A 14,279-nucleotide genomic window follows, 5' to 3' on the forward strand; every position below is an offset into this window, starting at 1 on the left:
TAGTTAGGACTGGGCCTATGTCGAATAAACTTTTTTTGGATAACTGTTCATTTTTTAAAAACAGCTCAGTAGCAATCCCAAATGGCTTGTATCAATGTTTAAACAACAAGGGAAGGCTTTTTAAGCATTAAAATAATGTTTAATTCTCACCAAAAAAAAAATGCTGGTGGCAGCGCCACCATCAATCGCCAAGATCTCCCAGTGCTGCCGCCAATCACCGATATGTCCCCACCACTGCCATTGATCCCCGGGGAGGCTTCCCAGGCTGGTGGAACACTCACTGGTGAGTTGGTGGGTTCCTGTCTCCCCAGTCATCGGAGCTCTCAATGGCGAGTCCTGACTCCGAATCCTCCCCTGGGCCTAGGGGAATCCGGTATGCAGTAGTAAGCCGAGGGGACAGTTCGGAGTTGGTGTCAGGAGGGAAGGGGTGTTAACTGCACATAACGAGCAGCAATCGGCAATAAACCAGACAGTGTTTAATTTTAAAATGCTAATTTAATTTCTAACCCTTAAACTATAATCTTAACTTTTAAACTATCCTTAATACTAAATCTATCCCTAACTATGCGCAGGTTTACTAGTGTATGTGATTTGTTTCCCCCCCCCCCCCAAAACCATTACAGTCCAGGCCAAAATCTAGAAAGTTACTTCAAAGTTCATTCTTTCAAATTCAGTGTTGAAGCATAGGCCTTTGAAATTTGTTGCCCTGAATTAATGCTGAACTGATGGAAAGACTGGAGTTGTGACTGCCACAGACTCATGAATTCTTCTTGCATTGGCTTTTTAAGAAATGTCCATCCACACGAGCTGTAGTCATAACAGTCCTGGTCCTTTTGTAGGCAAATCTTGAACTGGACAGCCTCCACAAAGCTTCCAAGTTCCTGGCACTGGTCTCTCCAAGTATCTTCACTACTAGTCACTTTTAAAATGAAGCCGTCTTTCCAAGTGATCTCCACTGTTAGTCGCAATCAAAATGAAGCACTTTGCTTCCCAAAAATTCCCTCCTGGCACAGGTCAATCCACCGAAAAGGCCCAGTCATTCACAGAGCATGCTTTGTTCTGAATTCCACAAAAATGGCTGGCCCCAAGAGCTACTTTAAAAAGCTGATTTCTTTTCAGCCGTCAGAATGGTTCTCCCTTTACAAAATCACAATGTCTTTGCAAATGTTTTGAACTCTGGAATAGACTGTGACAAATCTTCCCTCCGTTCTTCCGATGTATCGAATTAATGCTGGGCTGTGACTTATGTTGTGCTTGTGTGAAATGTTAACTGTGACCATTCAGTTCCTCCTGTCTATACTATCCCTTACACTGATAATTGCATTTTACTAAAATGGTAGCTTGTAATAGGGGATAGGAGGGGAAGGAACGCCACTGAGCCCAAGGTCCTGCTCCTACCCAAAATGGAGCTCTCCTTGAGAAGGGATTTTTCTGACTGCTTGCAGCTGGGAGACAGTGGCGTGCAGTTTGAGAGGGAGTTGGAAAGAAAAGTCAATAGGGGAAGGTAAAGAAGAAATGGAAAGAGAGAGGGGAGGGAGTTACCTGAAATGAGGTCAATCATCATTCTAATTTCATGTTGAGTGAATTTTTTTTTCAACCTGTGAGGTCAGTTCAGCTCTGAAAAGTTTGGATAAATAAGGATTTCTGATTCAGATTTCAGAGAATGATTTCAGATAATCGGAGTTGTACTGTAATATATTTGCTTTATGGCATGTTCCCCATGCAGAATTTCCCCATATTTGCTTTGATTTTGGTTTGCAATGGAATGAATAATACATAAAATTTAGTTCTCATCTGTTTAAAAAGCCAATAGAGATCAAGCACTTCAACAGCTTGGTCTCTCCACTATGTGATAAAATTTTACAAAATTGTGACAGATTATGCTGTATTTTATATTGTATATAGATAAGTTTTAAAGGAGATAAATTGTGGCAGGTTTTTTAGTGTAAATCACAAATACACACAAACACTTCACAACACAGATCTCATTTAAAATGCCAGAGCTCTGCTCAAGCCAGACAGTCCAGGCTCCCATTGCCTTTGTAAAGACGATGGAAATTTCTTTGCTGAAGGACTTCACAAATAGGTGTTCATTGGACTTGCTGTGAAGAAATGGATTATTGTTTTGGAAAGCAACAGATAAACGGACTCAGAAGATTGGGTCCGGTGCTGCGGTCTGTCTGAGTGCTGTTTGCACTGTTCTAAGAGGGTCATGTGATTTTCTCTGAGTGAGAGAGAATTCAGTTCTACAGTTAAGCAACAGCAATTGGGACTGGAACAGGACCAGCTGGCAAGCTTGTGGTAAAATCCCATTTTGAAGATGGGTTTTGAGTTCTTAGTTCAGCCTGTTCAAAGCCCTTGTGGTCCATACAAGAGGAGATGGCTGGCTGTATAATGTTTCACCTGAGATAAGAGAAACAAAAAGGAACTCTGTGGTGACCTAAAAAAAAAAGGTTATCATCTGGAAAACCCTGATGGGGCAAGTTTCTTTGGCAAGACACTGAAGTTGCTGATCTAAAGGGATCAGTTGTGGGTGTCCAATGAACAACAAATCTCTCTCTGAAAACCGTCAAGAACTTTCCTGAGCGGTAACCATTTACCTTTCAAGCATCAAAGCCTGGTGATATTCATACATGTTAAAATCTGTGCACAGTGTAAGAATTGCTTGATACTGGTGAACTTGGAGGAGTGAAGTGAAATTGGACTGTGATGAAAGAACTTATCTGAACTTATACACACATTACATAGATGTGTGCTTAGAATTAGAAGGGGGCTAAGTTGATAGTAATAAGTTAAAGTTTGATCCTGTTTTTATGTTTAAAGATCATTAAAAGCAACTTTTATTTAACTAACCATTTGTCTTAGTGAATTTCTATTCTGCTAGGTTTTAGGGTCCTCTGGGCCCATCACATAATACCCATCTAGAGTTTTTTTAAAAACTATATAAACCTTGAGTTACTTTAAACAGTTTAAAAAGTCAACTGCTACCTAATACTTTCCCTCCATTTTAAATTATTTTTATTTTAAAAACTTGATCCCGCAGAGCATGTTTGATGCTTTGAAAAAACGTATTTGCTTTTAAATAGCCTCTTCCATTTCTTATTCTGTCTCCTTCAAACAGCAATAGAATTTTTTTTTTAAATTGAGCAGAACACTGGGAGAACCGACCTATCATTAAACAATACCATGAAATCTTTTGTCAAGCTGCTGAAAAGCAGCCACCATGATAATGCACTTTCAGGTTGCATGAAGCTTGAGTGGAAGTGCATGCCCTCCAGACCAGAGTGTTGCTTTTAGCTGGACCAGTGGTGTCTCTCTCACAATGTAAAACTGGTCTTAATGTTGATTCATTTGAGGGTTTCCACCAAGAAACTCGTGTACACGTATTGTAAGAAGCAAGTTAGTTACTCATATCCTATACATCTCAGTGCTTGTTATGCAAATCTTAATACAAGACAGTACAATTTATACCAGTCTTGCAAATGATCATCATGTGAATATAAAAAGTGAATAGATTCAACAAGATAATTTGTCATGTTCAATGTCGATAACTCGTGTTTATAATCAGATGTTTTTTAGTTATGAATTAAACACGAAAGCCTGCAGACACTGATTAAAGTAGAAGCTTGAGCCCAAAACATTGTTTCTGTATCTTCACTTATATAAAGTACATTGTTTGACCTGCTGAGTTTCTCTTGCACTTTTTTACTGTGTTTAGTTGTCAATTTTTGAGATGTCTTGTTATTGTGAACACTTTAATATGATTGTGCTTGATGAGCATATTTTAGATTAGTGTGAAATTTATAAGGGCAATAATCTGTGCTTTTTTCAATATAGTTACAAACTTTTGTTTCCATGGGAAACATGAATGTGGGTGATAAATATGAGATTGCTGTTGACATGCTGGCTACTAGCAACTCAAATCTTGAAAAACAAGTTGTGGTGAGTGACATTCATATTTACATTGTGGAACGTAATGGCAATTATACTATTAGTAAATATTGTGTGAAATTAAGAAATCAAGATGCAGTACGAGTAAAATCTTATTGTAAATCAACAACGTTGCAAATCTGACGTTTTAATGAACTAAATTAATGTTAATTTGTTATTTTACTATAGTAGTTCAATCTTAATACACCCTTTAATCACATCTATGTCTGTGGGATTTCAATCTCTGGGATTATTATTGACTTTCCCAATATAATGAATACCAGCCAAAATGGCAATTCCACTCTACAGGGCTTTGTGGCCAATTTTTAAAATGTAAGCAGTTTGTTGACCATTTTTAAAGGTGATTTTAAGATTTTATTCATTTGATTTTGTAAATAATTCTGCATTTCGTCGCTGTCAAATCAGTGGTGACACAAAGGTGGAAAAAGGACATTCAGTGGTGGTTTTAGAATTGTCATTGGATAAATTATTATAGAAAGATTTTGTTGTGAGGGTCAAAGAATGAAACTGAGAATGAGTCAAAGAATTTCTGCAGCTTTGTGTTTTTACTATTCCTTTCTGTTGAATTTACTCTTGTAATATCACAGAAGGAGTCAGTTTGGCCCATCTGAATTGTTTTCTCAATGAGAACTTGATGGCCTCCAATTGATTTTATGATTTTTTTTTCCACTATTCTGCAGTGTGTTGAGGGATATTTGAGGTGAGAGTTACTCACAGATGATTTTGCAAATATCTTAATTCACTCCTTATAAATCAATACTGACATTGAATTTGACAGGGGTGGAATGAAAATGCCTTGAAATATGCATTGAGAGCTGCGCTATTAAGATAGCTGGAAAAAAATGCAGCTGGTTTAAGATCCAGAATTGAGAAAAATGAGAACTCAGTGAAACACAAAATTCTTCTTGGGCCAGATGGATTAGCACAGGGATGATATTTCCTCTGGCTGGATTGTCAAGAATCAGAAGTTGCTGTCTTAGAAAAGAGGCTCGTGATCTCTTCTGGAATAGGGGAATTTTGGAATATGGGAAAATGATGTTATGGTCAAGCATCAGCTGTGATCTATTTGAATGATAGAGCAGTCACAAGGGACAGAATGACTGCCTCTTCTGAAGTTGTATGAACTTGCATTGTTGGGGACGGCTGATCAGTGTTATTTTTTCCCCCATGAACATTAAGTATTAAATTCTTTCAACTATTAAATCTTTTTAAAGGTGGAATGTGTAGGGAGGACTAAAGACAATCCATTGATCATATTTACACCCTTGTCAAAATTGAAAATTGGTTCATCACATAATTATAATGGTAAGTGTGATTTTATTACCAAGAATTGTAATAGAATTAATTTTATTTATTTTTCAGTGTCATGTATTTTTATTCTGTTTACATTGTTTTAAATAATCTTATTTTCAAAAGTGATTTCCATTTAATATCTTTAGTATTGATGCTTCGTCAAAGGAAACATTGTACACCAAAAATCAAAACTATAATGGATGGTTGTGCTTTGAAATATCATTGGGTGCTGAACGGTCACAAAGGTGCTTTAAATATCATGCATTCAAATGAGTTGTATTGCACACTATCTAATTACAAATGAATGCCTGATAATGGACACCATTATAGGTTGAAATTTCCACACTCTATATGTGTGCTGAACTCCTATTGAGTAGATTTATTTTGGACACCATGGGAATGCAGTTACTCTTTGTTGGATAGTTAAGTCAAGCCTCAATTAATTTTGATTCTGGCATTAAAATATATTTTAGTGCCTTTTAAGAAAACAAAAATCAGATCCTTTTTATTTGCAGGAAGCTTCTAACTCAAAAGAAAAAGCTGGGCAGCTCTGGTTGTACACCAAGGACTATGCCTTAATGAAGGACTCAAGCCCAAAACGTCACCTTTGTATTTTTACCGTGCTTTATAAAGGACCCTGCTTGAACTGCTGAATTTCTGCAGCTTTGTGTTTTTACTATTCCATTCTGTTGAATTTATTCTTGTAATATCACAGAAGGAGTCAGTTTGCCCCATCTGGTGCAGGCCACTCAGGATCCCTACAGCGTTTTCTTTTATACATGCCCCTTAATACCCCCTACTTGTGATTCATCTTACCATTACCTTTACTCAGGAGAAGTTGTGAATCTAGAGGAAATCCACATGGCCATGGAGAGAACTCCATACAGATGGTTTGCAAGACCAGAGTTGAACCCAGGTCCTGGGGCTAAGAGGCAACAACACTAAATGCACTATAGAACCCCAATTCTGGTTGATCTGACAGATTCCTGCTCTCATTTTTATTTATTAATTTTGTAATGCATATGTACATTTGGAATTTTTTTTTTTAAATTTGTAATTCAATGTTGGTTTTGAGGGCTTAAAGATTAATTTATATTTGCTCTATCTATTAAACAGGAAAGAAACAATTGTCATGTGTAAATATGCTCTTTTTTTCCTCAATAATGTCTTTTAACATAAAATATATTGATTAAAATTTTGCAGTACTTCTAAGCAGATTGATTTCCAACTGAAATTTGTTCGTCAAATCATTTATTTATTTTGGTAATCCGAGAACATCTTAATTACTGTTTCTACTAAATTGGTTTACCTAATGTTTTAATGTTTCTTGGTGATGTTAATATCCCTTACAGGTTGAGTACTCCTTATCCAAAATACGTGGGATCAGAAGCGTTTTTGATTTTGGATTTTTTCAGATTTTGGAATAATGTGTTTAGGGTCATCGGGCAGCACAGTCGCGTCAGCAGAATCCCTGTATCAGGTGTTCAAACAACAGGAGGCTTTCAATCTCCACCTAAGATGCTGCTTTTCAATCAAAAGGTTACAGTACATTATTTCAACACAATATTGCTGGTCATGTTACACTCAAACATGACATTTTAGGTGATGAATTTCAGATTTCACATGAAAATAATATTTTGTATTCAGAACCATTTTGGCTGTTTCACCATTGGTCATTTTCAACAATATCTTTGAACCACAGAGCAGAGATCAAGCAAAATGTACAGTGAGTACTGCATGTAGGTCTGGTGGTGATATTGGTTAACAAACTGGCACCAACAGAGTGTCAGAGCCCCACATGCGCAAGTGTAGAATTTTCCACTGTGGCATCATGTTGGTGCTCAAAAAGTTTAGGATTTTGAATAAGGGGTACTCAACCTGTATTAAATTGTGTATTCTTAAGTCATTGATTTCTTTGTCTTTAGATTGCAGTGATGGCTTTCCGGATACTACTTTTAAAGAATTAAATCATTCTTCAAAACCTCGTCCTGATAACCAAGATATTTCAAATATTGCACCACTGTCCTCCAGCCAAACGTTGGTGAAGCCACCTTGCTTACTTAATAGCACAGAACTTAATTCGCATCAGCTTGAGGAGAGCGGGTGTGATGCGATGAATTTGGGAGAAACCACATCCACTAGTGTTGAACTAACTCCAACTCTTGCTGATTCTTCTGGTTTGAGTGATATTACGCTTATTGATATTTATCCAACTATGGTAGCTTCAATTAGTCATTTACTTAATCGTTCCTATAAGATGCAGGTTGCCTCAAGATTAATAAAACATTATCAACGACTTCAGTTCAATGCATCAAAATCAAAGTTAAACTCAACTCTAAGTAGAATAAAAAATAAAAGCTGGATGAATGTCCAGAAATTAAAGAGGCCAAGATATCATTCTATTACAGAATTAAAACCTTGTACTGAAATCAAACAATTGCAGGACAAAGCAATTTCTCCAAAAGATTACAAAACCTCACGAGATAATCTGGAGATGTTTACCCATACTGTTGGTACGCCTTTACGGACTGTGCTACAAACCAGTGAAAGGAATAAACTGAAGCATTTTATTTCCTCTGCATCTGTTCCATCCAAGTTCCATTCTGTGCAGAACCTATTTAAAACTAAAGTAAAAGAAATGGATGCATTTGAATCAGTGTATCAAAGCTTGGTTCAGAGTTCATTGTGCTTTCCAGCTACAATGGGATGCCCTGATATATTAACTTTCCATTCTTTCTGCAATAAAGAGATGAATTCCATGAGCAATATTATATGCTCACCTTTCCAGTTATCAAGAAAACGGGCTGCATGTATTGATCAAGCTAAGGAAACTTCACGATTGCCACTGAAGAGATTTCGTTCTTTGCCAGAGTCTTCAAGTTCAAAGCAAAGTAATCAGGACATGTTGATGCCGAACACTTTATTACAAAAGCAGGTTTACCATTGCACACAGATGAGTGGATTTTATTCTCCAAGAAACAAGCAAGCTAAAGAGGTGATTGTCAAAGTGATCTATTAAATAAGGTTCTCTGATTTTGTGTTAAGTATTGATGGATTTTAGTAAAATGTAATTATTGACATAGAAACATCAAAACTGATGGAGTGCCCACTATTTTTGTTTTGTCATTCTGAACGTGGATTAGACTGTAAGTTGCATGGCTAACACTACCACCTCTTGGACCTTTGTGTGATAGGATTCAAAAGTTTGAGCTGAAGACATGCAAGAATTTTATTGTAAGATATTCAGCTTTTTTTTTTTGCTGTGCCCTCACTACTTACTGACAAACCTTGAGGCCTTGTGGGTTTCCATCCTGCTGTTGAGTCATTTAGAAATTATTAAAGAAGTGTTGGGAAAGCCTTTTTTTTTTTTGCTTTGACTTGTGTTGAGTTACTGCTTTTCTTCTGGTGAAGGTATTCCCACAGTGGTGTTGAGAGGCAGGTCCAGGGTTAAAATGCAGTGACAGTGGATTAGCAAGAAGGTGGCAGCATTCTGATCCTGTTGCCATTGTTGTCAAGCTGGAGGATTTGGCTGATGTTGTTGCAGGAGCCTATATAAATAACTGCAGTACATTTTGTCAATGGCAGCCACTGTGTGTTTGTTGTCGAGTTGGGAAAAAACATTTTTAATGGAATTTAGGGTAACAGTCAAGTGAGCTACATTGTCCTGGATGGTCTTTAGCTATCTTGATGAAGTCTTTTAACTAATTTTCTATCTAAAATTGGAGTCTGCTATGAAATAATTTTCTTTATATATTTTATCCATTGGAACATTAATTACTGAGATGAACAGTAACCTCTATGAATTAACAAAATTGCTTTGATTGTCCTGAGAGCTTCATCAGTGAAGTAATTTGTGTTAGGACAGAAGTGTGTGTTTGATTCTCTCTGAGCTGCATGAACAGTAAAAGAGCAGTGTAGGCTGCAAATGGTCTGATATAATTCAGTGTTATACTTTCTACTGGTAGGACACTGGGGCCTGCTGAGACTGGACTAGTCTGAGATGGTGATTTAATAGCCTGCCATCACAAACTGCATTTCTGAAATGTGGAACTTATTTGACTGTTCAGTCTATTGTGACCTAACTTAAAAGACCAATTATCCTGACTGGAGGTCAATTTAAAGTTTTTAAAATCTCTTCTTAGATACTTGTGATGATGAAATGCTTCATTGTTATGACTCTTGAAAATTGGTTCTCAATTAAATTAAGTACAGTAACAGGTCCTTTCGGCCCATGACGCCCAGTTGACCAACAACCTCAGGAATGTTTTGAACGGTGAGGGGAAACCAGAGCACCAGGAGGAAACCCATGTATAAACTCCTTACGGACAGTGCAGGATTTGAATCCGGTCCAGATTGCTGGTGCTATAACAGCGTTGCACTACCCGCTATGCTAACCATGCCGCCCTGAGGTTCTTACTTTGGGAGATTGCAGGATGGGTGGATTAAGCTGATAATATTGGATATCCTTAATATGGTTGCCTGAATTTCCAATCATCTCAAAGCCAGGGGAGCTCTTGCTGAATATTATGTCACAGCTGGGCCCAGTTGCTGCATCTATCGGGCCAGCAACCACAAAGATTACTGAACACTATATACATAGTTGGAGATAAGGGTGTTTCGCGAAAGCTGTTGCGCATGAAATTGGTAGAATACTTCATGTTAACTTCATGAGCACATCAGTATCAAGTTATATTGTCAAACAATATGTGGCCATAAGTGCAATATTCAGGAACTCGGGACTTTATCAAATGTTTTATCAAGTTCGAAGTCATGGTCGTTTTTTTTCCAGAACTACACCATCACATCAGCTGCCCATCATGGGAAATGGATTAAAACTCTGAAGGAAACTGTTGGTGAATTGAGTGCACATTTGATGCTTGTCTCAAACATCATGGCTTAGATCGTCCTCTGCTGAGAGTTACAGAGTTTACAGGTGGCATTTTGTTGGGTCTACAATACTGCTAGGATCAAAGGGTAAAATATTGTGACCTATTGAATAAATGTATCTGGATGAAGGATTGGCATTGTTCAACTTCATGCTCTGATGTAGTCAGAAAAACATTTTGTATAAAAACCATCTTTATGCAAAGGGAAACAAGTTTAAATATCTAAAAATCTTCAAGAAATAAACTTTATTTTGAATTCTATCATTTGGAATCAGTACATGATGAAAATAAGACTGACAAGTTTTTATCTCAAATTACTTTACCTAGACTGAATGATAGGGAGCAGAACAATTTGAAAGTATTTAGGGCAAAGGAAATTAGTGAGGTAATGAGTTCAATGCAAAATAACAAATCACCAAGAGAAGATGGATTTAGTGTAGAATTTTATAAGATTTAAAGATCTCTTTATCTTCATTTATGGAGGTGTTAAATTACGCTATGAAGGTACATTCTCTGCTGGAATCCTGTTTAATTGCAATTATTACAGTAATTCCGAAAAAAGATAGAGATCCAATGAAAGCAGCATTTTATCGACCAATTTCATTATTAAATGTTGATTATAAAAGGTTAGCTAAAATATTAGCAAATAGATTGGCAAAATATTTACCAAAATTAATACATATGGATCATGCTGGATTTGTTAAGGATCAGAAATCTGCAGATAATGTAGCGAGGCCTCTTAGTTTGATGCATTTGGTTCAAAAAGGGGAGACCTGAGAGTGGCATTGACTGGATGCTGAAAAGGCATTTGATAGATTACAATGGGATTTCCTCTTTAAAGTTTTAGAGAAATGTAAATTGGGTTCAATGTTTATAGATTGGGTTAGAATGTTGTATAAAAAAAACCTATGGTAAAGGTGATGACAAATGGACAGATTCATCATCTCTTGAATTAATAAGATCAAGTAGACTAGTTTGCCCATTGTCACCAGCTTTTTTTTTAATTAATTCAGCTAATGATTCTATTGCTAAGTAAAGATTCAAAGATTGCGTATTAAGGTGAAGCAAGAATATAAAATAAATTTCTTTGCAGATGATGGTTTAATTTATTTTACAGACCCTTTAAATTCTTTGCAACAAAATTAGGATAAAAGAATATGGAGACATATCGGGATATAAAATTAATTGGGAGAAAAGTGAAATTCTTTAGTTAATGGGGTTATCAGAAATGTAAGGAAATAATTGAATCTAGATGGCCAGATCTTGGAATAAAATAGGTATTCGTGTGTAATGGGATTTGACAAAATGATTTAAATTAAATTCTTTATCTTCATTAAAGAATTTATAAAAATTACTTTGAGTAAATTGTGTTGAGATGAATGTTTTCCCTCTCTTACAATATTTCAATTGATTTCAATTCCACAGAAAAATTTTTAGGGAATTAAATGTTTGTGTTTGAAAATGTTTATGGAAAGGAAAAATGACAAGGGTTTCTTTGGAGAAATTGACATGGAAATATGATTTAGGAGGTTTACGGCTCCCTAATTTTACAAATTATTATAAAGCAGCACAGTTGAGATTTATTAATGTATTGTACAAGTTAACTGATGTTCCAGCGTGGGTAAATATTGAACTTTAAAAAATAAGAGAAACATCCACAACATTTTATATATAAAAGCAATATTGTTAATAGGAAATAAAGAAACACCTATGCTGAAACATTTAATTGAACTTTGGAATAAAATTGATAATGAGGTTTAATGTCTGGAAGAACACTTTTATTTCAAAATAGTTTTATTCCACTTTCTATGGAAATTTAAATTTGCAAAATTATGGTATTAAGAAAATTAAAGATTGTTTTGAAGCCAGAAAATGTATTACTTTTAGTAGAATGAAAGAAAAGTTTAAGATATTGGAAAATACAACATTTTTTAATTATCAAGTTGAGATTTTTTTGTGGAATTTTTGGTCAAGATTTTGTATTACCAGTGGAGAAACAAGTAGATTCAAGTACGAGGGATATAAAGAAATTCATTTCAGAGATGTACAGATTATTACAAAAGAAGGCTCAAAAAAGAGTTTAAAATCAAGACATACATGGGAGGTAGATTTGAATAAGCAAATAGATGAACATGGATGGATTCAGATATGTAGAGAGAGTATGAAAAGTACAATAAATGTGAGATATCAGTTGAATATAATTTTATTCTTAGGTTATAATTTAACACCATAAAAGTTGCATAATATGAATTATATTTAGATTTATGTTTTAGATGTGGACAAGAAGTTGGTATTTTTTTTTTGGCTTGATTTAGGTAATTTATTAGAACGGATGATTGGAGTAAGATTCCCACAGGATCCAAATGTTAGTTTTACTGGGAGATGTTAGAGGAATTAAATCTAAATTAAAATTGATAATGTATCAAGTAAAATTTGTTCAAATTGCCTTGGCAATAGCTAGAAAATGTATTGCTATAACTTGGAAGTCATATATTGATTTGGGAATGGATAGATGGCATACAGAAGTTTGGAGTTGTATTCTATGAGAAAATTACTTATAATTTAAGAGATAAATATCATTCCTTTCTCTTGTAAGTCTATTTAATATATATTTTAAAAGTATCGGAACGTGAAGTACTCCTGTTGTTTCCTTGTCCCTGTTTTTCTTTTAGTTTGTTGGGGGGGGGGGGGGGCGGGTTTTCGCTTTTTTTAAATTTTTTAAAAATAAAACATATATTTGGATTAAGTTTGTTGGTGGTTTTATATTAAATAAAATATTTTTTATTGCCAAAACTCTGAAACCAGTGAATGTTGGAAATACTCGGGCCAAACAATGCTCATAACAGTTGATGTTTTTAGCCTAATAGCTTTTCATCAAAACTAGCTGGTTCTGATACATACAAGAAAGGCTGTTTATATGAAAGTTAATATTAAATCGTGATGGTGCGTATCAAGTTGGAGAGTAAGATTTAGTCCTTTTAAGTTTTGGGCTTTATTGGACCCACCTGGATTGGGAGGGAGAATTAAAGTGGCAAGCTAGTGGAAGCCAAGACTGGTTATTCTGCAAATTGGCCACCCAATCTGTTTTTCATAAGTATGGTGACTACGACATTGTATGCTAAATAGGAATAAATAAATGAATTGTTACTTCGCCTTTCGAAACAAAATTTGACTCTTGGATGATGGGGTATGGGAAAGTATTGAGAGAAGGGATTTGGTTATTAGTGGAGATGGAAAAGTACAATTGAGTAGAAGGATTAGTCTCTGGAATTCTGGGGGTGGGGGAAATCTGTTTGATGGCATCACAATGGATGTGGTTAAAATTAGAGGAAGTTACATTGATGTGGAGGTAGGACCATTATTGTATTTAGATGTATTATGATGTGCTGCAAAGAGGAAAGGGTCCTTTGTTTCTTAAAAATGTTACTACTTTTGCAGAACAGAAAAAAAATAATTCATCCTTTCCTCTTTGACATTCAATTTCATGTCTTTAACTTGAATGCTCATGGTTAATCTTGGAACAACTAATGCATCCTTTTCTGAAAGTCATGTGGTATGGAGAAAAAATATTTTGTGGTTTCAAATGTTTACATTGCAGATGTTAGCTGGATATTTATTTTTATTATACTAAATGTTATGTTAAGGTTTTTTATTCTTTTAAAATAACAACTCAGATTTTGGAGAAAAGCCATGGCCTAGCATTTAATTGTGTCTTTCAAAAGTACTGACTTAAGTTGTCACCTGCATTCTTTCTGGAGCTATTCTGTCAGTGATATAATTAATGATGTACTCTGTAACAGTGGCAATGACTTGTACAATTCAGCCCATTTTGTGACCAGTTCTCTTAACAATGTTTTACATTTTGCAGAAAATTTCTGCTGTTGAATTTAGTAAATGGAAAGATCATGGACTCTACTCTAATTCTGGTATGTATCATGTATGATAGTCCGACTCTGTGGTTAATATCTGTCCACTTAATTGCACATGAATTGAATTTAATTTCCTTTAACTCATGAAATATTGTGGTTTATTGTTGAAAAATAGTAACTGGGTTGCGATGTTCATAATGTTATATAAATATTCTTCAGTTGTGAAATTACCTTGATCACAGAATTCAAAAATGACAGTTGACTCTTACCAAATGTCAAT

The 14,279-nt window shown here is 35.4% G+C and overlaps 1 protein-coding gene across 12 annotated transcripts in view; it reads left to right on the forward strand.

The window, feature by feature from the left end:
- The window catches only part of LOC138738419 (uncharacterized), a 44,901-nt gene that overhangs the window by 22,479 nt on the left and 8,143 nt on the right, over positions 1-14,279 (forward strand). For 10 of the 12 annotated variants that reach the window (XR_011341537.1, XR_011341538.1, XM_069888578.1 and 7 more), the window contains 4 exons: positions 3,838-3,942; positions 5,166-5,256; positions 7,170-8,239; positions 13,999-14,056. Coding sequence is in view for 8 of the 12 variants with exons in the window: in XM_069888578.1 (XP_069744679.1) it covers positions 3,838-3,942; positions 5,166-5,256; positions 7,170-8,239; positions 13,999-14,056 (1,324 nt within the window). In the remaining 4 variants the exon portion in view is untranslated. Of the gene's footprint in view, positions 1-3,837; positions 3,943-5,165; positions 5,257-7,169; positions 8,240-10,033; positions 10,219-13,998; positions 14,057-14,279 lie in introns of all 12 variants that reach the window. The other 2 variants (XR_011341539.1, XR_011341540.1) reach the window with 2 other exon arrangements.

Source organism: Narcine bancroftii, chromosome 7 (assembly GCF_036971445.1).
Source record: "Narcine bancroftii isolate sNarBan1 chromosome 7, sNarBan1.hap1, whole genome shotgun sequence".
Lineage (NCBI taxonomy): Eukaryota > Metazoa > Chordata > Chondrichthyes > Torpediniformes > Narcinidae > Narcine > Narcine bancroftii.